This window comes from Heterobasidion irregulare (genome assembly GCF_000320585.1).
Source record: "Heterobasidion irregulare TC 32-1 unplaced genomic scaffold scaffold_01, whole genome shotgun sequence".
NCBI lineage: Eukaryota > Fungi > Basidiomycota > Agaricomycetes > Russulales > Bondarzewiaceae > Heterobasidion > Heterobasidion irregulare.
This window is the reverse complement of record NW_009258197.1, coordinates 3394887-3421979: the sequence shown is the minus strand read 5'-3', so window position 1 is coordinate 3421979 and position 27093 is coordinate 3394887. Positions and strand designations below refer to the sequence as shown.

At 49.6% G+C, this 27093-nt stretch overlaps 8 protein-coding genes across 8 annotated transcripts; 4 read left to right on the top strand and 4 right to left on the bottom strand.

Annotated features, from left to right (window-relative positions):
- Positions 1-3227: 3227 nt before the first annotated feature.
- HETIRDRAFT_457195 (uncharacterized protein) lies at positions 3228-5279 on the top strand (the record flags this gene model as incomplete). Its single annotated transcript, XM_009543343.1, has 5 exons — positions 3228-3580; positions 3707-4007; positions 4080-4088; positions 4152-4267; positions 4333-5279. 5 exons carry the CDS (start codon positions 3228-3230, stop codon positions 5210-5212), a joined length of 1659 nt encoding a protein of 552 aa, XP_009541638.1. The 3' UTR covers positions 5213-5279.
- Positions 5280-6485: 1206 nt separating this feature from the next.
- Positions 6486-9221, top strand: HETIRDRAFT_306543 (uncharacterized protein; the record flags this gene model as incomplete). The annotated part of the gene is made up of 4 exons (XM_009543342.1): positions 6486-6945; positions 7504-8577; positions 8632-8827; positions 9041-9221. The coding sequence occupies 4 exons, from the start codon at positions 6486-6488 to the stop codon at positions 9219-9221; spliced, it is 1911 nt and encodes a 636-aa protein (XP_009541637.1).
- Positions 9222-10107: 886 nt separating this feature from the next.
- Positions 10108-16710, bottom strand: HETIRDRAFT_424453 (uncharacterized protein; the record flags this gene model as incomplete). Its single annotated transcript, XM_009543341.1, has 16 exons — positions 10108-10235; positions 10276-10287; positions 10347-10384; positions 10426-10500; positions 10621-10633; positions 10688-14129; positions 14192-14240; positions 14302-14371; positions 14427-14506; positions 14563-14740; positions 14798-15044; positions 15097-15420; positions 15536-15721; positions 16247-16317; positions 16376-16574; positions 16624-16710. The coding sequence occupies 16 exons, from the start codon at positions 16708-16710 to the stop codon at positions 10108-10110; spliced, it is 5199 nt and encodes a 1732-aa protein (XP_009541636.1).
- A 422-nt stretch (positions 16711-17132) lies between these two features.
- Positions 17133-19768, top strand: HETIRDRAFT_470008 (uncharacterized protein). The gene is made up of 6 exons (XM_009543340.1): positions 17133-17272; positions 17324-17490; positions 17552-17771; positions 17821-18091; positions 18156-18748; positions 18800-19768. The coding sequence occupies exons 1-6, from the start codon at positions 17218-17220 to the stop codon at positions 19570-19572; spliced, it is 2079 nt and encodes a 692-aa protein (XP_009541635.1). The 5' UTR covers positions 17133-17217; the 3' UTR covers positions 19573-19768.
- Positions 19769-20605: 837 nt separating this feature from the next.
- On the bottom strand, positions 20606-21421 carry HETIRDRAFT_100076 (uncharacterized protein; the record flags this gene model as incomplete). Its single annotated transcript, XM_009543339.1, has 1 exon — positions 20606-21421. The coding sequence occupies one exon, from the start codon at positions 21419-21421 to the stop codon at positions 20606-20608; it is 816 nt and encodes a 271-aa protein (XP_009541634.1).
- Positions 21422-23420: 1999 nt separating this feature from the next.
- Positions 23421-24101, top strand: HETIRDRAFT_308492 (uncharacterized protein; the record flags this gene model as incomplete). Its single annotated transcript, XM_009543338.1, has 1 exon — positions 23421-24101. A coding segment is annotated over one exon (681 nt), but the record flags the coding sequence as incomplete, so codon positions are not given.
- A 678-nt stretch (positions 24102-24779) lies between these two features.
- On the bottom strand, positions 24780-25082 carry HETIRDRAFT_244219 (uncharacterized protein; the record flags this gene model as incomplete). The annotated part of the gene is made up of 1 exon (XM_009543337.1): positions 24780-25082. A coding segment is annotated over one exon (303 nt), but the record flags the coding sequence as incomplete, so codon positions are not given.
- A 208-nt stretch (positions 25083-25290) lies between these two features.
- HETIRDRAFT_424449 (uncharacterized protein) lies at positions 25291-25680 on the bottom strand (the record flags this gene model as incomplete). Its single annotated transcript, XM_009543336.1, has 1 exon — positions 25291-25680. The coding sequence occupies one exon, from the start codon at positions 25678-25680 to the stop codon at positions 25291-25293; it is 390 nt and encodes a 129-aa protein (XP_009541631.1).
- Between the last annotated feature and the right edge of the window lie 1413 nt (positions 25681-27093).

The window sequence follows — 27093 nt, the reverse complement described above, 5'->3', positions numbered from 1 at the left end:
GATATAGAGCTTTTCCCTAATGACTAATAGCATAACAAGCACCTTGCTCTACATAGGGCTTATTCCACATAGACACTATGCCTATATAGCAGGGAATATTGCCTACAGCCCACTGAACTATGTGCTAAAGCTTAAGCCAAGCCTGTGCCTGTCTAACACATCTGCAGTAGGATATACAGAGCTAGAGGGGTGTTCTATAACATTAGCCATTGACCTTGCCCTCCTCTTTGTTATTGGCCAACTCTACTTCAATCTTTTCTATGTACATGCTCCTAGCCATATGTATGGCAAGCTTAAGAATCTTACCTAGGAAGCACATATTGTTTTGTATATAATTAATAATGTTGACCTAGTTGAGAACTGTGCACAACTTAAGCACACTGAACATTAAGTTGTCAAGGATGTGTAGAAGGTCAATGCCCTTATAGGACTATTATTGGTAAGTCAATGGAAATTCTTAAGCAAACTTACTTACTATATTGACACAAGTTGGAAGTGCTTGGGTGCTCCATAGCTAATTTTTGCATCTATATTCTACTAAGAAGAGGGGGTTATACTTAAGGATACAAAAGTAGGTTGTGATATATATCTACTAATAACCCAATAAGACAACATGAAGTGAATATGATTTTGCCAAATATGAGCAAATAACATGCCTTATACCACCCTACATTATTGTTGTTATTAGCTATTATACTCATACCTATCACCTACTTTATGTATATCCTTAACTTACTCATACATGCCATATGCATGTTGTATCATCTGTATATGGCCTATGTAACCCTCATAATGTGCACACCTAGCACTAACTTATGTGTACATGCCTATGCCCATCCACACTATAAGATTACACATGCATACCCATACCCACTACCTATGTTTACCACTCATGCATATATGGCCCACACTATATATACTACCAACTTATTTACCCACACCTACTGCCCATAGGTTATACTATCTATGCATGACCCAGACTACTCTTATTTATACATATATACTACCCATATATATACACACTATCAAATTATTTGCCTATGCTTACTATCTATATAAAGGTTATGCCACTTACTTATAGCCTGCACTATCGATACATGTATATGCCCAATGCCCACTACACATTCCTACCACCTATGGCAAACTCATATATGTATGCCTACTGATCACTCACACATATATGCCCATTTTTTATATACAGGTCACACTGCCTATATATGGCTCATGCCACCTTTACACAAGCCCAACCACACTTGCACAAGCATTAGCTACCCTATATAGACTATTACTCATATATGGCCTATACCACACTCTTACCACCCCCATTATACCCACATAGTATCTGCCATACTTGCTGCCCCTGTTCTTACTAATATACAGGCTTCTACTATGCATGTCTATACAGCCACACTAATAGCATCTTAAATGGCTTCTAATAATTTATGATAGAATATATCCTATTTTTAATATATTTTGAGATTATCCAAACAAGTTTATGTTTTGAGTTTAAAATCCCCATCTCATAACTTGGGTTTTGCATAATTGTGCACCTTTGTCCTTTGATATTGATATTCTAATAAAAAGTAATACCATGATTTTAAACAAATAGAATAAAATAAAAAAAGAAGCAGAGAGTAAAGCATAAAAAAGAGTTTTATCACATGCTATGCAACTATATTTGCCTATATGGGTTGTAAAATAGGCCTTACTAATACTCAACAATATCACATGGTATAACTTAGTAATGATAGTTAGTAACAGTTCAGTGATAGATAATAGCTAACTAAGAGTTATTCAACAAAATAAGAGGGTACAATTATAAGACAATTCAATAATGTATAGTAACACAAAGACAATTCTGAATAATACTATTGGTATTAAAAACTAGGTTTGCCTAAGTGGTGAGAATTAGTAAAGAGCTCTTATATAAAGCTACTATCTCTAGACCATCGTTGAATAGTAGACTAGTAGTGAACAGCCACTATATCTTCTTCCATACTAAAGCAGCTGTCTCATAAATATTAGAGAGGTTTATATATGTATTTAGAATAACTATGTATTCTTTAAGACTTGTAAAAGCAGCACATAGAGTGGAAGAGAGAAAATAAAGGTAAATATAGATCTCTACCATATCTAAGAGTCTAGATCCCAAAGATTCCCTACTCTAAACCTCATATAAAAAATAAATTGGGAGATATATATAAGTATACATTCTGTGGAAAAAATCTGGGGTGGTCAGTAGGGAACTTATGCTCAAAATATCACCTTGATAAAAGAGGCTCAAAAGAAAGTAAGCAGACTAACTTTGGCCTTTGAAGAGGTGACTTTTTGAAGCTCTGATATGTATAAGTGGCAGACCTTGTAAGCTATAAGCTATCAGACTTCTAATCAGCATACATGACTTAGTGTGACTAAGTGCCCAGTTTAATAGTTCAACTCTAGGGTCTATACCATTTTTTAACTCTCTTTCATCAGTCACTACCTGATGCTTTTTCCTCTCCTTTAATAATTACAAGAAAATCAATGTAGTAAAATTCAGACAATATTTCAGGTATGTACATAAAATTTATAGTGGTTAGAGAGGCTATAGGAGCTAGGTGGCTTAAATGCCTAAACCCTATTCAACTATGGTCTAGGGATAGTATTGGGGTGCACTTTAATCCCTTAAGCTGAAATTTCATTGGAATCTCACTCACATTTTCCTCTTTTGAATCTGTTTCTAGAACCTTCCTTATATAGGTGTATTCTGAGGTTTGCAAGATTTCTCACGGAAACATGACTCCATTTGCACATAATACACCAAGCTTTCTCTCATTGCCACCATAGGCCTAGGCAAGCTGGCAGCTAGTATTAGGTAATAATGGGTTATTTATCCTAGTATTTACTCATATTTGTGTGATATCCCACATACTTCATTGCCTATCTCCTTGAAGACAAAGCTCTGATTCAAGATTTGGAGACCACAATTAATTCAGAAAATCACTTCTTACAAAAATTGTGGGAGCCGATTTCTCGAAAATGTGCTATGGCTGGAGGAGTTTACAAATGTAATGCTTTTCTCTGCCAAAGTGACACTCCTTGATCACGTGATGTTGTCGAGTATGAGTGAGGCCTACCTTAGTAGCCGCGTGCCGACGCGTATTCGCCAGGACTCGTTCACATTCGTTTACATTCGAGGGCGTTTTCACTGGGAGTAAAGACCTGCTCCCTACGGAATCAGGAATAACATGGGTAACATTATTACCCGCATCTCCCTTGCTCTCCGACTTCTTGTTGAACTCGATGAAGAATACCACGCCGTTGAAGCGCGCTTGAAGCATTCTCCTGGCTTGCCTGTCGCCAACCCCACAGTGCCACTCTGGACGGTCCCGCCATCGCCCATCGCGAAGCATCGCCCAGATGCGCTTCCCCGCCACGCAGATGTGGTTATCATTGGGTCCGGCATCACTGGGACATCTGTCGCGCGCACGCTGCTCGATCATGCATCCGAACGTGAAGAAAAGGGATCCGCGAGAAACGCTGACAGGCTCAGCGTCGTGATGCTAGAGGCGCGCGATGTTTGTTCAGGTGCTACAGGGCGGTTAGTTCCCTCGTACTCTCTTGTCGCAAAAGATTCCGTATGATTTACAATCCTCCACATAACCTGCTGGCGCTCTTCTTCAACGGAGTGACGCGGTCTCCTCTTAAGTCTAATCCATTGATGTAGGAATGGCGGACATATCAACCCGCCCCTCTTCCATGATTTTCCCGAGCTCGAATCACGTCACGGACTTGACGTCGCCCGTCAAATCATCCGCTTTCGCCTCGCGCACCTGCCTGCGCTCAGGCGCGTTGCTGAAGAAGAAGACGCGTTCGAGATCAGCCAGATCCGCGATGTCGAGAGCCTCGACGTTCATTACGAGCGGGCAACATTTGAGAAGGCCGTGGCGGCGCTGAACGTCTGGAAGAAGGACATGCCGGACGAGTCGCAGGGGGTGTATGTGTTGGAAGGCGGGGAAGCCATACAGGTGAGTGTCAAGGACCGCTGTGACCGTGTAACACCGCTTGTATTCTATACACTGCTTGTGCATTGGACTCAGTCGCCCTTTGTATGCAGCGATACATCTGTCTTGTACCTTTGTTTGCTGACCAACGTAACCAACCTATTTCAGAAGTTCGGTCTCGCATTACAAACGGTGGGATGCATCGTCACCCCCGCAGGCGCCGCGCACCCCTACCGTCTCGTCACATCTATCCTCTCCAACCTCCTCAAACGCTACCCGACTAAGTAAGCCATGCAATGAACTGACCTTTATACACGACATGTGCCAATGGTGCGCTACACCCGCTCAGTTTCCATCTGTCGACCCAAACGCCATGCACGCACATCGACGCGCCTTCGGCGACAACCCCCCTCTACACCGTCCATACGTCGCAAGGAACGTTAACGACGCCGCACATCGTGCACGCGACGAATGGGTGGACGCCTCACCTGCTCGCCCCCCTACGAACCAAGATCCTACCCGTACGCGGACTGATGTCTGCACAGCGCCCGGGCCAATCCCTCTCGACCCACAGCACACACCATGGCGCGCGCTCGCACATCTTCTACGCCGGACCCACCGGATACGACTACCTCACGCAGCTCCCCTTGGGCGAGCACGAGCTCATGTTCGGCGGCGGCGCGGCGCAAGGCGGACGGACGATCCTGCCCGAGGTGGGCAACGCCGACGATAGCGGATACAACATGGCGATCGCAAGCCACATATCGGGCGCCCTCCCGGAGTATTTCGGCGCGGACCACTGGGGCCGGGAGGGCACGCCGCAGGAGGACAATGACGCACAGGTCATGTGGAGGCGGGGAAGGGTCAAGGGGCTGTGGACCGGGATTCTGGGGATATCGGTGGACGGGCTGCCATGGGTGGGCCGCGTGCCTGAGAAAGTCTCTGGGCGGAGAGCGCCTTCGGGCGCCGCTGTGTCTGGCCCGAAGACAGGGACAGAGCTGGAGGGCGCACCACCGCCGATGACGCCACCAGGGGAGTGGATGTCGGCGGGCTACTCTGGGGAAGGAATGGTGAACGCCTGGATGTGCGGGCGCGCGCTGGCGTGCATGATGCTCGGCCGAGAGGCAGAGCGCGAGGCGCGGTTGAGAGAATGGTTCCCTGACGTGATGCGCGTCACGGAGAAGCGATGGCGCAAAGCATCGCTCGAAGATTTTGCTAGTCGTTTCTGATAGTGGGTTGTGCGTCTGATAAATGTAGGTTGTGCATATGCGCTTTGATTTATCTTATATAGGAATTATATGCTTCACTGATGCAAGCAGAAAGAAGGCGGACATCAATATAGCTGAGGATGGATTTATCACCGGCACTGAATACAATCAGATGTAAAGGCAGATGAGTAAACCCCAGGGAATTCGGGAGGATTGCGGAATCCGGATGCGCATCAGACCCTGCATGTGAGGAAGGTTGTTCTTTTTTGGCGTTTCTGCCGGGCGCGACTAGATTCTGATGCATGCTGGAAGCGAACTATGTCCAGATCCATCCAAGTACATGCCATGGCATTCGGCATCGATCAGAGACTGGCAACGTGCAAGCAAGGATGTAGAAGAATTGCAGGGATGAATGATGGCTTGGGCGGAACGCGGGAAGCGAGCTGGAGGAGGGTGTGAGCGGAGTCCAGAGTGGGGGAGATCCATGGGGATTGGAGCACGGGCAAGTGCACACGGCAACTGAGCACAGCTGGGTGAACATGGAGTGGAGCGGTTGCGAGCCACGCGATAAGGCCTAAGGGTTGGGTAAGAGGGTGTAAGGGCAAGAACACTCAAACCCGGCGAAACCTGCAGCTTGCAGGGTGTAGGATCGGTGGGTGTCAGCTTCAGGTTGGGTGCGCGGCAGGGCAGCTTGCGCGGTGTAAATAAAGGGCTTTGCGACTCGAAGGCCAACGTTGATGGTGGCGCAAGTCGGCAGCAGTGTCAGTTCATATTCTCGATCTGCCGCGCCGCGCAACGCTGCAACAGTGCAACACCCCAAACCGCTCTTGCGACGACTGCAGAGGCAACGATCAAGCCCCCCGTCGACCACGCACCCGTGCTGTCGGCGACAACAGATACGCGCGAACCGTCGAGGACAGCGAGGAGAGAGGCCAAGGGAGGCCGATACGGTCCGTGTGATTTGTTGTTGTTTGGGCAGGATACTTATGCCATCAACGGTCGTTGCTGCGTCGTCCTCGCTGCTCGTCCTCCTCTCTCCACACACTCCCTTACCCTCCTCCTCGATCTTGCCCTCCCTGCGTGCCGTAAAGACCAGCGGCGGGGCCCTCCAGACCACACCCCTGCTTTTCCCAATTCCGGTCTGTTCTCGTCGTGCGTGTGCTTGCCCACCTAATTGTTCGGCCTTCTGATCAACATCCGCGTCTCGCTTCGTTTCCCGCCTTTCCCAGTCGACAGTCACTAGTCCATGGCCGTTCTCGCTCCTCACGACTGGCACCCACCTAGAGATCATACCATGGATGCCCCTTCTCCGAATTCTTCAAACCCTTCCGTCCCTCGCCAGCGTTCTTCCCCAGCCAACGATCCTTCCCCATCCCCATCCCCGATCCCTACCCAACACTCCCAACCTTATCCTTACCCGGTGCAGCAACAGCAGGCCGGCTGGAATGCCCAGGCCCAGCCATTTTACCCCTCCTTTTATCAAAATCCTCACCAGCAACCCTATCCCATTCACCCTCACCCCAGCCACCCGTCCCAAGGCCAGATGCCTCCGCAGGGGGCCTACTTCGACCCCAACGCCCAATTCGCCCAATGGGCATACCAGCAAATGATGTTCAATGCACAGCAGCAGGCCCTCTCTCACGTCCCACAAGCTCCCTCGCCTCTATCTCAACGCGGTCGGTCTTCCAGCACCAGCGCGCCCGGCGAGTACTTCACCCAAAATCCGATGCCCGGTTTCAACGCGTTTCCCAGCGGTACCCCGCCACCTCACCCCAGCCAGCTCCCTCAATCCTACCGCAACAACCCCCCTGCGCAAGCACAGTACGATGGCTTCCATCCGTATCGGCGCCCAAACCAGAGACAGGGTTCTTACAACCCCGAGCCCCCACCATCGAATGGTCCCAGTGACTGGCGGGGACCCGGGGCATTTCAACCCCCCTACGCCCGTGCGGACGCTGCCGGCTCGTCCACGTCTGTCAACTCTACCTCGAGTCAACCTGGAGGCTCACGGCAACGCACCAGCAGTTTGCAAGGGTCCACCACCGGCAGTGCCGGCAACAGCGGCAGCGTGCGCAGTCGCAATCCGCCTCCGCCGGTTCACACGTCAGGCTCAGGCAATAGTACTCGTGGTGGACCTGGTTCCAGCCCCACCACCTCCAGCCCCGTCGTCCCCAGGCCACATCATCGTAACCCGTCCTCCTCCTCATCGTCATCAACGGGCACCGCCGCGCGTCCCCCCACCACCAGTATTGCACCGTCCGGCTCGTCCGCACCTGTCGCCCGTCCTGTCCGGCCGTCCCCCTTATCTCAAGGCAATATTACCGCTGCGGATAAACGCAAATCGCGCGATGACAGCGATCTCGCGGCGATGATGGAGCCAATCCCTTCCCAGAACATGCTCCGCAGTGGAGGGCTGAAGGGTCGACTGCGACGCGCTCTCTCTCTCAGTGCTGCGCAGGCAATGCACGAGGAGGAAAGTGACATCGCCGACTCCAAATCTGCATCGCATCCTAACGGGGCGGGATCGACGGCGTCAGGCTCAGTCGGGGGCTCAGCGTCTCCATCGCTGTCGGTTGCGCCCGACGCTGGCGACGCTGGTTCAACAGCTACCCGAAAGAAGAAGAAGTCGCGTACCGCGCTATTCAACTCTCGGCTCAATGCCTCGACCGATAACATATCTCTGTCTTCCACAATGTCCTCAGCCTCGGTCGTCATCCGCAAGCTTGGTTCCATCGGCAAGCTCGCTCGACGCAACTCCATCGCAGGGATTACGTCACTCTTCAAGGACAAGAAGGACAAGGAAGACGCGGAAGGAAGCGGTAAGAAGAGCAAGAAGAAAAAGGGCGACAAGGGCGAGGCTGCCGAAGCGAGCGTTTCCCATGTCACCGCGGAGCTCGACCGCTCAGGCAGTGAGTGGAGCGCCGAGCTCAACGGGTTGAGCCCGGCGGCGAAGCTAGCCCGACAGCATACGCTCAAGTCTAACGCGGAAGCAGCGGCAAGGGCCAAGGCTGTTGAGGAGGAGGCGGCGTCGGCAGCTCAGGCCGCCGAACATGTTCCAACGACGTGGGAGAAAAACACTACATCGAGGCATGGTGAGTCGCCGGCTCGGGCGGGCGGGTACCGCGTGAACGAGGAGGGCATGCGTGTGATCGTGGAGGACGACGACTCGGCCAGCGAAGGTGAAAGTGCACATGATTATTCATCCCATCTGGATGGCTGGGACGACGAGGACTGGAATCATATCGAAGAGGACGACGAAGACCTCACCATCCGGCAAGGACTCGAGCGCACGAGCTTTGGCTCCGAGGGTGAGACGGAACCATGGGCAGTCAACGTGCGTCGAAGCCTGGAGAGGAGCAAGACCCCTGCTAAGGGCATCCTCAAAAGTAGGATCCAAGATCACATGTAATTTGTGCTTATGTCTGATGTTGTCTTATCAGACGCAGACAAGTATGACCAGCATTCTTTCATGGGCTCAATGTCGGGCAGCGCTCGTGGACGGTCCAACTCCTACAACTCTCCTGCCGCTCAACAGTCGGAGCTTGGCCCCTTGGCCCGCATTCCATCACCTGACCCAGACCACATTGATGGGCTCCATAGGCATCCCTCTCATTCGTCGGCACATTCGAAAGATCCGTCTTCGAACACAATGCCCTTCGTTCCATCCTTTTCCTTTGACGGGACGGACTCGCCGGGGCAGATGTCCGATGCGGAGGACTCGCCGCGGCCTCAGCCTGAAAAGACGCTGTTTAACCACCCGAACCTCAATTCTTCCGCGCCAGCTTTGTCGACCATGCTCGGTAATACGCCTACCCTGTCCCATCGCTCAGCAACTGCCCCCTCTAAAAGGTTGGCGTTCGCGAGTAACCTTTCCGTTTATGACACGTTCCCGGCCACCGTGTACGATCGTCGGAGCGAGCCTGCTACATGGAGCAGGCTCACCCCTGCCCTCGCGCAGCGCATCAAGGAAGAACTCAATTCATACAAGATGGAAGAGATGGAAGTGCATGCCGCTAGTCGGATTCAGTGAGCACCCTTCACGTTCCCTCCCCAACGTCTTGCTGACCGCCGTGCCTATGACTTCTCTCTCGCAGCACCCAGTTCTTTGTCTGACACCTTGGTTTTGCTTTCGTTTATGTTATCACTTTCTTCGGCTTCGCACCGGCAATACTTCCTGTCCATGATCACGATTCTGTCCCGCTCTCTCCAGTCCCCATTTCTGACTACGTCATCCAATCCCCCCCCCCCCCTCGTTACCCCTCCCCCTCCCCCTCCCCTCACCGGCATACCTCTGCAGAGCACAAATCCTACAATTTTTTTGTCACCTTCGGCCCAGATATCCCCGTGATCTTCCATCTCAATCGAACCTATACCCTTTCAATTGTAATTCTAATGACACACAGTCATTTCGCTCGCTCCCTTCCGTGCGCATCGCTGCACCGTACATCAGCCAATCTCACTCACGCTCCTTTGCCTACGAGTCAATCTTGGACGGACTATGATTCCCAGTCAATATCAATCCTCTGAGGGGTCTTCTTCCCCGTCATGCTCCCTATCGACCTCCATTGTTCAACTACGTTGACCATGCTTTCTTTTACTTGTCGACTTTCTCGCTCATTTGATGGTTTCTTCTTTATCTCATCTTTTCTTTTGCATTGCAACCATAGTGGTGGGACGGGTTTTTTTTGGTGCATAGTGCATCACAGAGTTTGGTAACAAAGTTCTCATCTTGAGGAATGATCAGCATGTTCTCTGGATCGGACAATAGTTTATAACATATCTAGCAACAATACTTATATCAATGCTGTTATTCTACATGACTGCGAGGAGAGGCACGCTAGATAGTACGACGAATGCAGCCTTCGCAATGACATTAGAAGGACAAGGTTTACAAGAAAATGCATGGTCGAAATCAATCATAAGACGGCGAGGAGCTGTAAGCGTTCTTGCGGCCCGACGACGACGACCCGTTCTGGTAGGATGGACTCGATGGCGACCAATGTGGCGAGGTTGGGCTGTACGCGGGCGAGGCGGGAGCTGCACGCTGTCAGATAAGCAGTTGTAAGTTCGTGGCAGTGACTCACAATAAGCAGGTGCTGAATGAAAGCATGATTGTCAGCATGAAAGAACATGATAGCAAAATAAATGCACTCACACGCGGGAGAATAGGCGGGAGAAGTGGGAGCTAGAATACTACATTAGCAGATGCTATGCACAGACCATCTCAAACTCACAGTATTTTGGAGACGATGGTGAAGTCGGCGATGTTGGCGAATACTTTGGGGAGGATGGTGACATTTGTGCTGGAGCTTGAGGTAGGTTAGCATCACAGAATATGTGGAGTAAATGATATTCTTACAAGCTGGTGGCGAGGTTGAAGAGTAGACAAAGACAGATCAGCGTCGAGCATTGATTGATTCAAATTATACTTACTAGGAGAGTCTAGATACAACACGAATCAGCGGTCGTTTTTTCGCAATAGACAGAATGACTTACAGCGAGGAGAAGCTGGGCTGAAGGAAGGACTCGTAGGAGAATATCGAGGTGAAGTTGGGCTGAAAGATGGTGATTGTGGACTGTATCGAGGTGAGGTTGGAGAAAATGAAGGCGATGTGGGTGAATAGCGGGGACTGGTCGGTGAATATCCGGGAGAGGTTAAATTGAGACCAGGCGACGTTGGGGAGTAAGTGGGCGAGGTGGGCGCTCTACGAGGATCATAGAATGGAGATGTGGCACCGTATGGCGAAGTGCCTAGTGGGGATGTACCTCCACCATGGAATGGCGACTGCGGCATGTAGGGTGACGTAGGTGAATAGACGTTCGGTGAACTAGGACTGTAACCCGGAGCCGCGGGGGACATCCCTCCAGCACCAAGAGGACTGACACCAAATCCACGATAGGTGTAGTTCGTGGACTCGTCACGATTCCCTGCCAGTGGAGAGAATGCAGCCGTCTCGCCTTTGAACGATCCATCCTGCGACCAAGTTGGAGAGTTGCTGTCGTAGGGCGTCATTGCCACCTGTCCCGGCGTCATTCCATCGTCAACATGAGCGGCAAGCATACTCTGCATAGGCAAGCTTGGGTCGACGATGACGTCCTTTAACATGTCGATGTCCAACGCGACCTCGAAAGCACCCGTGCCCATGGGAGCCATTTGGCCGAACATGACGTTCTCAGCGATACCATGACAGTCATCCCGTTCTCCTACAGCCGCTGCCTCCATCAAGATCTCCACCGTCTCCTCGAAAGACGACCTCATCAACGCTCCCGTGTCTGCGCGATTGATACCATGTCGTGTGATGGCCATGAGATGTCCGCGGTGCGTCATCAAGTCACAAAGGAGGGCGAGGTGACGATAGTTCACGTAGGAACCATCGAACTCGATCACTCCACGCAACTCCTTCATGATCGCAGCACGAGCGGCCTCGATTCCAAGGACATTAAACACCTCGACGCAGCTATTCGAATAGGTGCGCGTGAAGTCGACACCGTCCAAGCACATCACGTTCTTCAAATTGACACCGTCCGTCTCCAGCACCCACTCCTTTTCTTGGCGTGCCTCGATGTTACCTTCATGGTCGATGATTACCTTGTCGTGTTCCAACAAGAAAACACGATCAATGCCCTTCATTCCACGCAGACTGACAGAGTTCAACATCGTGTTCTCCAGCTGTCGAAGGAAGATGTCCTCTTCGATGGTCTCCATACCGTCCTCATCCTTGTCTGCCCCACCTAGTATACGACAACGAATGACGAGTTTCTCCGAGTTGTCTTCACTCCAGATGACGAAAAGATCGGTTTTGAAACTCTCTGCAATCCTCCCTGCCACAAACTCCATGGTCAATTTTCTATCGATCATTTTTGCACGGTCCAGTTCCAGACGAAGCAACCAAGGCGACTGTAGGTGTAACTTAGATTCGACTTCATCATCGGGAATGGCGAAGAAGGCCTCGACGAATAATCGGTCCTCTTCGATGATTGTGGAGCTCGGATCCGGATCGTACCAGATCTCGACAGCGGCTGTGATGGTCCGTAAAGAAGTGTATGCCAACTCCTGTTGGACATCCTTTGCCTTGAAGCGGTCCTTCGCAATCTCTGGTTGGAGGTAGACAGAAAGCGATGGCGTTTTGATATTCGTCGCCACATTGATGATCTCCTTTAGACGTGGAACACCAAGCGTGACGTTCTTACTGGACACACCAGCATAATGGAATGTATTGAGTGTCATCTGTGTCGCTGGCTCTCCGATAGACTGAGCAGCTAGCGTTCCGCACATCTCGCCGGGGTTGGCAACAGATTGGTTAAACTTTGCCTCGACTTCGCCCAAGACCCAGTCGAATGCCTCTCGCGTGAGATGATATCTCTCCAAAACCCGTCGGGTGGCAAACGTCGCACGCAGATGCATGCGGAAGTTGAGCGTGGCATTGTCCTGGGCCTCTAAGCTCAGAGGATCATCACCACGTACGATGACTAAACGATTCGAGAGCTTCTGGACAGCCTCGATGATGTACGCAGGCTCGAGATCGCTAGGCTTCCGTCGATCGATGTGGAAGATTTGCATCGCATTTTGGACGATACGTTGCAGATTGACCGGAAGATAATGGGGAATGGTGGGATCCTGTTGGGGGAAGATGAATTCCCGAAGGACGCGACGGTCTTCGAGTAACTGCTGATATTCCTCGTCCAACTTCATCTGTAGCTCAGGTGAGCTGTCGTCAATCCCAATCTGGAGTGCTCCTGGCTGGAAGCGAGTTGATGGATCCATAACGTCCACCCGGTAATTGCGGTCGAAGTCTTTATCATTGAGGCCATACGTATCGATGTGCTGTCGCTCGATGAAAGCACCGTCCATGCCGTCCTCTCCGTAGACGAACTGGACCAGATCGCCCAAGGAATTACGAACAGTACCGTCATAATTGACCATGACATCCTCCAGTGCTTTGACGAGACGACGCTGAATGTATCCCGTTTCAGCAGTCTTCACAGCAGTATCGATAAGACCTTCACGACCAGCCATGGCGTGGAAGAAGAACTCTTGCGGCGTGAGCCCACGAAGATACGAGTTTTCCACGAATCCGCGGGCCTCGGGACTGTAGTCGTCCTTCGTGAAATGAGGTAGTGTCCGATGCCGGAAGCCAAAGGGTATACGCCGTCCTTCAACAGATTGTTGCCCGACACAGACGGACATCTGAGAGATATTGATGAAGGACCCCTTCGAACCCGCAACCACCATTTGCTTGACGTTGTTGTCTTCTTTCAAGTTCTTCTGCGCGTACTGGCCGGACGTATCACGAGCCAGGTTGAGCTCTCGCTCGACTCGACTCTCGAAAGATTCACGGATGGTCATACCAGGTGCGGCTTTGAGCCGGGCATGACTGGCGTCATCAATGATCTGCTGGACATTAGTCTTCCTCTCTGCAATATGCTGTGTGATGTATGCCATCGTTCCCTTATCAGCGATCGTGTCACCGATGCCTATGCTGAAGCCGTTATGGAATAGCCAGAAATTGACGACAGTTTGGAGCCCAGTGAAGAGCGTCCGCGTGGCCTCTGGACCTTTCTCCCGGAATACGACGTGGACCAATCCTCCCTGAGATGCTCCGACTGTCTTCTTCTCGACAATGCCGTAGATGATCTCGCCGTTCTCGATCATCATCCCGTCATCAAACACGGGGTTGAATGTCTTCGAATCTGACGACCTCTGGATATTTATTCCTCTCGGAATTGTCATGCTAAGAATCTGCTTGCCGGTCCAAAGAGGTTTTGGCTTAATGATAGCAGGGATAGGGACAGAGCCATCCCAATCGGGTACCCATAGAAGGATGTTCTGGACTTGATTCCAGTCCAAGAAAGTGTCACGGAGCGTGAACTTGCGAACACCACAAAGCGTGTCCTGGACGATACCCATAACGGGCTTGTTCGCTTGTGGCGAGATTATCTAGATAGAAGGTCAGTCATTGAACGATATGTTTGAAAGAAGAGACATGCCTGCCGTGGGACCCAGGCAATTTGACTGAGTTCAGCTCGTGTCTCTTCACTTTGAGGTACACTAGCAGAGAATGAAAATTTGAGATCTCTTGAAGATATGGATAGTTTATTTTTTAACATACTGCATGTTCATCTCGTCGCCGTCGAAATCGGCATTGTAAGGGGGCGTCACAGAAAGATTCAAGCGGAAAGCTGATATGAAAAGAACATTTAGAATAGAATAATTCTGTGCAAATTGTCAACTTACTTGAATACGGCATCAACCGTACTCGATGGCTCATCATACTCATTTTATGTAGTGACGGCTGTCGATTGAACAAGACAAAGCTGGAGGAGGGTTAGGATGAGCCGGTCAACCGGCTGAAAACGTTGAGAAAACTCACTCTCCGTTCTTGAGATGTCGTTCTACGATCCATCCGAACTGCAAAAATGTATCTGCGCGTTTGTTGTACCGCAGATCAATGCGTTCATTAGTATCTCTGACCACATAACGCGCTCCAGGATACGTTGAAGGGCCATTGCGCACGAGCTCTTGAAGATATTCGATGTTATAAGGCGTGACTGTAGTGACAAACTATCAACAAACCGCACGGGTAGAAATGACAGAAACAACCGTACCTCGTTCGGGGTAGGTCAAAGTCATTGCAATGCTCTTCGGTACACCAACTTCGTCGAGTTCCAGATTAGGATCACCTGTAATGACCGTCCTTGCGGAGAAGTCCACACGCTTTCCCATCAGGTTGCCACGCAAGCGGCCTTCCTTTCCCTTCAATCGGGCACGAATAGCCTTTACAGGGCGACCTGACTTTTGCAAAGCTTGCGGGATACCGGCAATGTCGTTGTCCATATACGTGGCAACGTGGAACTAGAGTGACGGATCAGTATCAGAACCCGATTGTATGCGGAATGCTATGAACCTGCAATAGCTGTTCGAACTCTGTGATGACATGAGCAGGTGCACCCTCTTGTTCACATCGACGAACGTTGGCGGATGCTTTAATGATATCGCCGAGCTTGTACGTGAGATCATCTTCGCTCCGCATCGCACCTCCATCAACAGCGATACTAGGCCGTACAGGGGGTGGCGGAACAGGCATGACTGTCAAGATCATCCACTCAGGGCGAGCGTACTCATCCGAAAGGCCAAGCAGATGCAAATCCGAATCGGAGATCTTCTTCAATGTATTGTAAACCTCTGAAGCGGTGAAAAGTCTTTTGTCCGGCTGCAGTGACTTAATCTCCTGAAAGTGTCACGCGTTAACAGCGATGTCAAAAAATGATACTCTTTCACCTGACCTCATCATCGTCCTTTGACCTCTTGTACTGGAGGAACAGCTTCAGTCCTTCTTTTCTCACCTGCGGCTGGGTGTGCCCACAACCGCCGTGTCCTTTCTTGTGCTCTTCGCTGTCCCCGCCTTCCCCTTCTTCCTTCGGTTCGTCTGGCTCGCAGATCATCTTACCTTTGCAATGACCCCATACGATGGACATGCGGGCCTTCGGATCACGCACATGCCGGATCTTGTCAGCGAAATTGGGATCCGTCTTACAACCAGACATCACAATTCACAGGCGAACAGCGGAAAGCAAAAAATGAGTAAAGGGTCAGCAAGGGTGTGTATGATGTGATCCAGCCTCGACTACCACCCCAAGGGAACAAAAAAAAAAAACAATATACACAAAAAGGTGGGCAATGAACATTGAGATTCAAAGTGCTAGCCGGGCCTGAGCCACTCAAGCTGCGTCACAGCGAGGGCCGCCCAGCAGTCCAACACAACAGTGCTGCCGGTATCGGCAAACGACTGCATATGGATACGTTTTCGCACTCCTCGCTCAGCCCCCATTTCACCACACAGCTGCGCGTCCAACCAGCACCGAGCGCATAAAGGTCAACGCGGCGATCAAGCGATCGAAAACGCGCGTCAACCACGCCACGGGTAGAAGAACGCCTCGCTTGTCGAGGAGCTAACGCAGTGTGGGTTTGGGGTTCTCCGTGTGATATGGAGAGAGCCCCCAGAAAATTGGGTGGTGGGGTGCGAAGCAAGTAGAGGGAAAAGACACACGACTCACGATGTCGGCTTTCAATTTTCCACAATTTACACAGATACTCTCCAGAATTTTCTTAACCTTCACGATAAACCCTATGGCATGGATTTATTTTGTTATGTCTCGTCAATAGAAAACGTTGAGTGGACACACCTGGATGAAAGACAGGCCTGGCCAACTCTATATGACCAAAATGACCTGGACACTCCGACATCCCCTCTCCACATGTCTGGCACTTAAAGTTCCGGTCGATGGTGCCAAGACGAGGGTCCATCAAGCCTCCCATCTTTGGCTTATGCGTGGCTTCGTCCATAACTTCGGGATGTTCAATCTTAGCTACGGAATACGCTTTCTGCAACTCAAAGTTAGAACACTGAGTGGATAGAGAATATATTGCTCACAATCTCTTCGGGCGAAAGAATACCGAACTGTACCTCCTTCACTTTGCGGATGGGCGCTGCCGAATGGGAAAACTGATGGCCCAACATGACTGAGAGGGGATGCTGTCGAGTAACAGGACAAGGTGTGGCTCTTTTGAGTAAAACAAGTCAAAAGCAAGGCAGGGATATAGAACAAGGCAGGGGAGGGAAACGGAGCGGTTCTGAGGAGTTGACCGCGGTTTTGTCGAGGAAGAAGGCCAAGAAGAATAGATAGACCGACTGCAGTCGCTACCAGATGGTATTGAGGCCCCTGTCTTTCAGCAGAAGTACAGAAGGGCTGTAGGAGTGTCTTGGGCGACGATCGGAGAAGAGGGAGTGAAAAACACGGGGAACACGCCGACGAGCAGCGACGACAAGGTGGTTGTTGAGGAACAACCGACAATGCTGAGCAGGTCCAAACTCCGACTCAATTACTCATTCGGTGCCGCCACCCCCGCCGACACTGCAGTCATCCCAAGTCTCGCAGCTCCCTTCATCTGTCTCGGCTCATCCTTCGGACTCTACCCACCCTTGCTTTATTCTCGCTCTAAGTGTACCTGCATCTCTTCTCTGATAATGTCCACGATTAGCAGCTGGCTGTGGGGCACATCCCAGCTTGACGATGCCGTCGGTACGTTGCTCGAGTTCTTCGCCCTCACGGTTTGATCCATCTCCGCCCCAGACAGAGCGACCTCGGAGCTCCTGCCCGCAGGTTCGGAAGACATCGCTCTCAACCTCGAAATATGCGACCAAATACGCTCAAAAAGCGCTCAACCCAAAGACGCTATGCGCGCACTCAAACGTCGGCTGAACCACAAGAATCCCAACGTACAACTGTTGGCGCTGAGTGTTTGTGCACTCACTCTCATAATCCCTTTCGTCTTTCACCATTAACCCGTTCATCCTTTAGCTAACCGACGTATGCCTCAAGAATGGTGGCGATCACTTCCTTAGTGAAATTGCTTCGAGGGAGTTCATGGACAACCTGGTGTCTATCCTGCACAGCCATGCCTTAAATCGTGACGTTAGGGATAAGACCTTGCGTTATATTCAATCTTGGGCTCTTGCATTCGAGGGCAAACCTAGCCTCAGCTATGCTGGCCAAGTCTACAAGACCCTCCAAGGTGAAGGTAAACAGTCCAAATTCATCCTCGGTGACGTAACTCTGATGTCCCCCAGGATTTAGCTTTCCTCCCGAAAGTTTGGCTTCTGCCAGCTCGGCCATGGTGGATACTCAAACTGCACCAGAGTGGATCGACTCGGATGTCTGTCTCCGATGTCGGACGTCCTTCAGCTTTACGAATCGCAAGCATCACTGTCGGAACTGTGGCCAAGTCTTCGATCAGCAATGTTCATCAAAGTCACTCCCTTTACCGCACTTTGGCATCACGCAGGAAGTCCGAGTATGTGATGGGTGTTATACCAAGCTAACGAGGCACAAGGACCAGGGGTAAGCATACTTCATCAGCCTCAATGCCACAGTGATAAACTATGTACAGTCTGGGCTCAGAGAGCAAGCGTCACCGTTCGTCCCATAGTGTGGGGAGTGTCCGACATCGTTCGACACGCGATCTTGCGGATGCAGAGCTTCAGCGCGCCATTCAACTCTCGCTTGAGGAAGTGAACGGTCACGGTCAGCATGGTCGCCCTGGCTATGTTCCTTATCGGCCAGATGCGTCTTCGTGGCAGGTTTCTGAGCCTCCCCTCGTGGATCGAAATACGCGACCGTTAGGGCAGGACGATGAAGAAGACCCTGACCTCAAAGCCGCGATCGAGGCTAGTCTCCGGGAAGCTAGTGGACCGAAACCAAGTGCCCCCGTCGTTGTTGAATCTTCACGCGGCGATACGACGCCTTTCGCATACTCCGGTGCTGGCTATTCACAATCATACCCTCCTACGACTGCCTTGGTACCAGCGCTACCTAATTATGACCTTGAGCCTTTGGAGGCCGACACGATCTTGACTTTCAGTCAAACAGTAGAGCAAGTACAGCAGCAAGGCGGACGAGATATGTCTCGCTATCCCGCGGTGACTCAGCTGTTTGATAAGGCTAACAGTTTGCGGCCGAAGTTGGCCATGAGTTTAGATGATACTGGGAGGAAAGAAGGTATGTCTGGCGCTTTTACGTCTCAGCCGATTGTTAACATCAACAATGTAGGAATGCTTGCGGAGATGAATGACAAGCTTTCGCAAGCTGTTAAGCTGTATGATAAAATACTAACTGAGCAATTGTCTCGTCCCTACCGAGCAGCGCCAGTGGCACCACCTCCACACCAATCTTCTTTCGCTTCTATTGAACCATCATATAGTCAATGGAGCCCTGCGCCCCAACAGACACCGCTTCCTCCGCGCACTAATTACGCTCCTCAGATGCAACAAGCCGCGTCTGTTTATCACCCTTCGGTTTCGCAAGTTTACTGGCCATCAGCTAGCACTCCTTCAGCCGAGCAATCCTTCACTCACCATCAACAAAGATCCCCCCAAGCATGGTCACAATATACCGAACCGCAGGGTATTTCACAACCGCCAGTCCTTCAACTCCCCACAAGTCCTGCTTCTGCTCACCCACAACCGGTCGCTCTGCATAATGCATATGACGCAGATGTGCAACAGTCTTACCAGACGAGAGCCACTCACCCTTCCCAACGGGAACCGTCCCAGTTACCTCAATCTTCGCCTCCCGTCCGCCACAACACCACCCAGGTGTACGCTGCTCCATCTCATCCTCCTGCCCAATTCACCCTCTCGCGAGCCAACACAGTTTTGCAACCCATTCAACAGCAGTATGCCCCCGTCGACCCCACTCCTCTACCTCATTTCCCCGCCGTGCCAACGGCACCTCCTCAGGAAGTGTATTCACCGTATAGCTCGAGCGTTTCTTCTGGTGTAGAGCAGACTGAAAGAAAAGAGGCTCTCTTGATTGAGTTTTAGATGGACTGTGTGTATACTTCGTGGACTTTGTATAAAGATGACTGGCTAGTGCACCGGTGGCTCTATTTATGTGCGACGTCTAAACATTTATGCAGAATATGGTTCAGTTTTCAGACTAATATTGAAATTAGCTGTTCAGCGCTTGGCACGGAAGACCAGCCCAACTTTGATCAAGCGATGCACAGGAATATTCTCTACACAACGTAGTATGTAAGGTGTATGGAAGCAATTGTGAGGTAGATACAAATTATCTGAGTGCCAGAGGGTTTCGGCCACTCAGAGATCAGGGGGTTAAAGAATGGGATAACGTAGCAGACTGTCACGAACGGCTGTTCGAGACAAGGAGATCCTAGGCCACAAACAATACTGAAGAGTTTTAGAAGGAGTCGAGGGACTGATCAGACTAATGTCTTGGAATCAGAGGAGACTGTATGAACAGCAGTCCTTAGATTGGACAGAAGTGGATAGCCTAAGGCTTCCACCCTGCGCCGCAGTATCTATAAATATGTACAAACAGGAGCACGGACCAAGTATCAATGGAGCGGGAATGCGAGGTATGGTCGGGAGAAAGGTCCTACAAGTCCTTATCAAGAAGGTGAGAAAAGTAGGTAAACATAAGCAAGGTGTTTCATAACATTACCCCCCCCTCTAGGCCGTCAGTGCCAGAGACGGTAAGTAATAGTCCAGGAAAAACATAAGCAATGCGTGTAAACCGAGTCATACAAAATAATACTTAGGGCACAGATTCTCGCTGCCCACAGTCAAGTCATGATGCGATAGCCCTTGAGTACGGACATCATGATACCCCACCTCGTTACCAACCATGCGGGGACTGCATTCTAGAGCCGAGTCCCTCGTCTCATCATGGCAGTGGGTACCGGCCCAACGGATTTGAACTGTCGTTTGCCCCGGCAGTTTTATGTCATACTGGACGTCAGCATCTCGTTCTTCAAGCACCTTGAGGGCGGAGGATGATGGGTTGGGTGTCGGACTTGCTGGAGTCATATTCGACGAAGGGGAGGGGAGGTCGGGTTCAGGTAGAGGAGTGGATTACTCCCAGCCACGTGGGTATGACGTGGTAGCAAGGTGAAATCTGCGCGAATCTGTAGGTATCCCTTCCCCTGCCACGTTCCATGGGATAAGCCCCCGGCATTGGGCGAAGCGGTACTCCATTTGAGGCCGAAGACGAGGCACAAGATACCACAGCCGTGGTAGGCATGTGATATTCAGTGACAGGGGTAATGTCATTGGCGGGATGAAAGGAGTCTTGGAGGCATGTAGTTTGATTCAAACCCATAAGCCTTCTCTCTCCCGCATTGATTCGGGCGATGAGTGTTCCTTCCCGGATCTGCAGAGCCCTCTGTGCATGTCGGACAAAGCTCCTCTCCTCTTCCAAAATCTCTAACGCCCTTTGTATCTCTGGTTGTGTGGGTCCTGACACAAACTCAGTGTTCGGTGTTCCTTCGATGAGTCCCATCATGTAGGCGACGGGAGTCGTCAGGTACGTCTCTCTATCGGGGAATATGATCCCCTTGCTCTGTGTGCAGATAAGGGGTGGTGGAGAGGGAGAGCGGGAAGGTGAGGGTCTGTCGAAGTCTTCTGTGAGTCGTCTGATCATCTCGTCTTCTCGTCGTTCGTTCTCGTCCAGTCCCTCCAGATACTCGCTGAATCCTTCTTCTGCTTTCCGCGCTGCTTGCTCTTCATCCATGTCCCATGGTACAGATCGTTCTTCTACTATAGACATCTCGGGAGTCGAGGGAATAGAGGGTTCAGTGGAGGGTGTTTCTTTGTAAGGTCGTTCGATGAGAGTGTCTTTAGAGGAGAGGTAGATGGATCCGCTGGAAGACATGCTTGCTGGGGGAGTGAATAAGCGATTGAAGGGATGAGGGAATTGCAATGATTGAATTTGGGTTTTTATACATTTCGGACTTTGTTTATTTGATGTTTGCGAGAGCTGCTCGTAGTGGTAAGTTATGATGTTGCGCATCATATGCTTCTAAAAGTTCTTTAGCATTCCCTAGGTTTGCTCTTGTGACCCATTCATCTGCGGAGCTCGGGTATCCTTTCCAGTGTACTAGGTATTGATACCCGCGTCCTCGTTTTCTCTTGTCAAGAATTTCTTCGACTTCGTATTCCTCCTGTCCATCTATGAGGTCAGGTGGTGGTTGTTCAAAGTTGGGGCCATGTGCGGCTGTTTCTTGATAAGGTAAGATTAATGAGGCGTGGAATACGGGGTGTATTTTCCACGTTGGCGGAAGCTTTAATTTGTACGTCACCAGTCCTAGTTTGCTTTCTATTTCAAATGGTCCATGCAGTTTCGGGGCTAGTTTGTCTTTTGGGTGCATGGTGGTGATATTTTTTCCCGATAGCCAAACTTTCTGTCCTGCTTCTAATTTGACTTCGTTTTTGGCTGTTTTCCTCTTCATTAGTTCAGCTGCAACTTCTAGGCTGGCCTTTGTTTCTTGCCGTAATTGTTCTAGCCTTTCCAACCTTTGTTCTACGCCTGGGATGTCGGATCTCGGCATGATCGGAGGTACGAAGGTTGGATTATAGCCATACATGAGTTCAAACAGTGATTGGTGAGTTGCTGAATGTTCCCTGACATTGTGTGCAAATTCTGCGTATGGCAATAATTCAGGCCAATTCGTTTGTTCATAGTTGCAGAATGCTCGTAGGTACTGTTCTAGCTCTTGATTGACTCTTTCTGTTTCTCCATCTGTTTCTGGGTGGTAGGTGGTTGATAGTGCTGTTGTTACTCCTAGCTTTTTCCATAGTTCCTTTGTGAATCTGGCCGCAAATTGTAGACCTCTATTGGATACGATCTTCCTTGGAAGTCCGTATTGTTTCCAGATGTTTTTCATATAAAGGTCAGCGGTTCCTTCGGCATCTATGGTTTTATCACATGGGGTGTAAACAACGCCCTTGGTGCTTCTGTCTACCGTTACGTGAATGGCGTTATACGGTCCTACTTGGGGAAGATCCGTAATGAAGTCCATTGTGACTGTTTGCCAGGGTCTTTCTGGTATTTCATTTGGAATAAGCGGGGTGCGTGTGGGATGCGTGATGTTTTTGGTATATTGACATGTTGCGCATCCCGTTACGTATTCCTTTATGAATGTGGACATTCCTGGCCACCAGAAGTTGTCTGATACTAGGACATAGGTCTTCCATCTTCCTAGGTGTCCAGCTGCTGGTGAATCATGGTACATTTTTGTGATTTGTCTTTTAAGTTCATCGTCTGGCGGAACGTATATTTTTCCTCTATGCCAGATAAGGTTGTCTTTGTAATTCCACTCTTGTAAGCCTTTTGAGAGTGCTCTAGGTCCTGATGCTTTGATAAGCTCCATTGCTTCCGTTACTTCTCTATCTTTAGCCATAACTTCTTTTAGCTTTCGTCCCAGCTGGCTGTCAAGCATTTCAACTGTTCTTCGTCCTGTCACACTTTTAACAAACATTTGGGGTTGTAGTATCACCTGATCTTTGTTGTCGGATTTTACCCCCTCTTTTAGGTCTGGACACCTGGACAGAGCATCGGGTTGGTGGGTAATGCCTGGTTTGTGGACGAGGGTGAAGTCGAAGTGGGAGAGGAAGAGTGACCAACGTGCTTGGCGGCGGGAAAGAGTTCTTGCAGTAGAGAAGTACAGGAGGTTCTTGTGGTCGGACCAAATCTTGAACGGGTGTCGTGCACCTTCGAGGTACACGCGCCAGTGATCGAGGGCATGTATAACAGCAAGTAGCTCCTTATCAAAGATATCGTAATTCCGCTTGGCCGCATTGAAAGATTTGGACAGGTAAGCGACAGGGTGCCATCCATCGTTAGGTGTTTCTTGCGATAGAATGGCGCCAGAGGCAAAGTCCGATGCATCAGTCTCAAGGCGGAATGGGTGATTACCGTCTGGGTAGATAAGGACGGGAGTAGATGTGAAGCAATGCTTCAACTGTTCAAAGGCTTCGTTCTATTCATGAGTCCACTCAAATGGTACATCCTTCTTTGTGAGGTCGTTGAGAGGTCGGGCCGTGGTAGCAAAGTCTTCGATGAATCTGCGATAGAAGTTTCCAAAGCCGAGGAAAGACTGTACGTCTCTCAGGTTCTTCGGGGTTGGCCAGGCGGCGATTCCATCAACCTTGACCAGGTCCATGGATATATTGTCCGTGGAAATGATAAATCCAAGGTATTCGACTGTGTCTGTTTCAAAGGTACATTTAGAAGGCTTCAGGAACAAGTCGTTGTCCAAAAGTATTTGCATGACCTGGGTTGTCACGCGCCTATGTTCTTCAATGGTCTTTGTGAACACCAGGATGTCATCCATGTAGACTGCAAGGACTTGCGCAACAATGAGGTCATGGAAGATGATGTTCATCATAGTTTGAAAGGTGGCGGGCAAGTTGCAAAGACCAAAGAACATTACAAGGCATTCAAACAGGCCGAATTTAGTCATGAAGGCTGTCTTCCATTCGTCACCTTCTGCTATTTTAACATTGTTATACCCTCATTTGACATCAAACTTGGAGAAGATCCTTGCTTTTGATTTGGCAATGGTTCTTATTACGTCATCAATCAGGGGCAGTGGGTATTTGTTTTTTATTGTCCACTCATTCAGTCTCCGATAATCTTGAACCGGTCATAGGCTTCCTTCCTTCTTTTTTATGAAGAAGAAGGGTGATGCTTGTGGGGATTTGGATATTCTAATGGTTCCCCGCTTCAAGTGTTCTTGAAGCATCTCGTGTAGCTGGTCCTCTTCTTCTTCTGTCAAGGGGTATAGCTTACATCCCGTCGGTTCCCATCCTGGTTTCATATCGATTTTATGGTCCCATCGTGAATGTTCTGGAAGTCATTGCAAAGCTTCCTGGCTGAAGATTTTGGCGAATCGTTTAAGAATGTATGCCGGGACTATTTCCTCAATAGGTCATTCCATTTTTGTTTTGTTTGCTTTTTCTGCCAGTTGTTGTGACTTGTTTCCAATGGAACCAATGTGAATTGCTTCGAGGGGATGCACTTCTAGTGGATCTTGGTAATACCATTCTTCGTAGAATTCGGAAAAGAAGGTATCTTCAGTTTCATCTTCTTCCAAATCATCTTCTATTCTGGAGTACCCAACTGTTCTGTTTTTTCTTTGCTGGGTAGGCGCTAATGCTTGTATGGTGAACTTAGGTTGGCTGACTAGGCACGTGGTAGCGCAAGTTAAAAACGTGAGACTATTCTTTACCCAGTTGATTTGTGGGTTATGTTCATGTAGCCAATCCGTTCCTAGGATTATATTTTCTCCTCCTAGGTTAGCGGCCAGTAGTTTGCATTGTTCGTCGTGATAATCGCCTTCTTTGTTTGTCATTCTCATAAGCAGGCAGGCTTTGTCGGTGATTTTTCCTCCATCATTGGCTGTTCCGTCCACATTAAACACAGGGATAGGTTTGTTGATTTTCTGCATCAGTATGTTATTGTCCAAACAAAATTGTTTGTCAATGAGAAGCCCTTCTGCTCCTGAATTGATTAATACTCGGGCTTCGGTGGTTCCTTCTTTGTGTTTCAAGTGCACGTTTATCCTCATAGATGATTTCTGATTGGATTTAGTAAGCTGTATGAATATTTTTACAGGAGGATTTGGAGTGGGTCTACAGTACACCGGAGCCGTAGGCCTATTTAAAAATCCGATTCTTTCCGCTTGCTTATCTCGCTTAACTCCTGAAGGAGTGCTTCCTGCTCGTCCCATCTCATCTTTCCTATAACCCTTTGGATCTCTTCTCGGCTAATCTCAGGCTCCTCCTCATGTACAGGCGCATCCGGTCCGGGTGCGTGGGCTTGGCAAGCTGCGAGTCTGGCCCGGAATGGGTTAGTCGTCGCCATGCTTCTACCTTGCGCCGTAGTGCCTCCCTGAGTACTGCCTGGAGTTCCTGCCAAGAATGCTTGGCCATAGCCGCTTCCTCCGCCTCCCATCCTGCTGCCGGCCTGAGCCGAGTGGTTCCCCATCGTTCTACTACCCTGTTGAACATGTCCAGTTGACCCTTCATATACCCTAGACGAACCCCTGACAGGGCATTGATTTGCCATGTGTCCTTTCTGGCGACAGTAAAAGCACCCACCCTCCATCCTGAGGCGGTTGCGCTCTTCATCTGTAAGGGTTGTTCAGACTGTATCTACGGCCATGGGGATGACAGAGTTGTTCATAGATGACGGAGCATTAGAGGAGTTGTAATGGAAGGGGTTGTTTGGTCGAACAGCAGCAGAGGGTACGGAGCTTTTTATGCTCTGTAGCTCCCTTCATTGGTTATCAAATCTTCGGGTGTATTTTACCCAATCATCCATGGTTGTTGGCATATCAGGGAGTCTGTAGATTTGTTTGAGAATTTCCGGGTGTATGGCTCAGCGGAAATAATCAACGGTAGATTCGAGATCAAATCCACTTTCTCCTGCTGTCATGAGGTAGTCCATGACGAACTCGTCCGCTGATTGCTTTCCCATTCTCATTGTGAATAATTTCTGTCTCGCCTTCTGTTTGAGACTTTCATCTTTGAATGCGGTGGCTAATTCTTTCAAGAAGTCTTTGAACGTTCCCCATGTTTTTTTGGTTTCCGTTGCTTTGTATTCCCGGAGCTCTCTGTCAAAGTAGTATTTTTGTGCAAACAGTGAAGCTGTTCCTTCCCTCATATATGACAGGACCATGAGTGTCTTGTTCATGTCCGAGTCGTACTTGGTCGGATTGGCTAGAATGTACATATGACATTCATAGATCCATTCTTTGTACTTTGACCTTGTTCCATCGAAGTCTTTCAGCTTATTTCCTTTATCTGATATTTTGTCTTCGTTGTCTGTGGTTCTTGTGATCAGTAAGGGGTTTGGTTGTGGATTTGGATTTGGGTCTGGATTCGGTTAACTCGGTCCTGCTACAAGCTCTGGGTCTTCTTCGTCGATTGGGGTTAATACTCCTGCGGGAATTGGGGTGTCTTTGATATCTTCTTTAGGGATATCGACTAGTGATAAGACGGGTCTCGTTTGGGTGGGGGAGTCAATGGTTCTGAGGGGTGCTTTCCTATCTTCCCAGGGTACTAGCGGGGCGTCAACTGTTTTTCCGCTATTCTGTCCTCCTACGTAGACCCAATTTCCCTTGGAAGTTCTTCTGATGGGTTGTCCAAAGTGGACAAATGTATCTGCGTGTTTCAGGTAGTCGGTTCCGTGTGGAACTCGCCCTACGTGTCTTCCTAAACCTTGGGAAGTTGTCTTGTTAGATCAAAGAGCCTGTGCTAGTCTCGACCTGATCAAGGTTCGAGGGTCAAGGCAACAGCAGCTCTTCCTAGTCGGGTATAGTATTTCTGCTTTTGGTATAGTACCGTACGTAATGTCGAGTGCAATTGTTTCAGTCGTACCTCCACTGGGTTGATTACCAGATAGAAGTATTCTACAACCTGAAACGACCCACACCAAAGTGGAATCGTCCAATTGTTCACTCGAAGTGTATAGTAACTATTATGGTCAATGGATGTTTGTCTTTTGGGACTGCCTAACGCCGTATGTAACTAGCCAGTGTT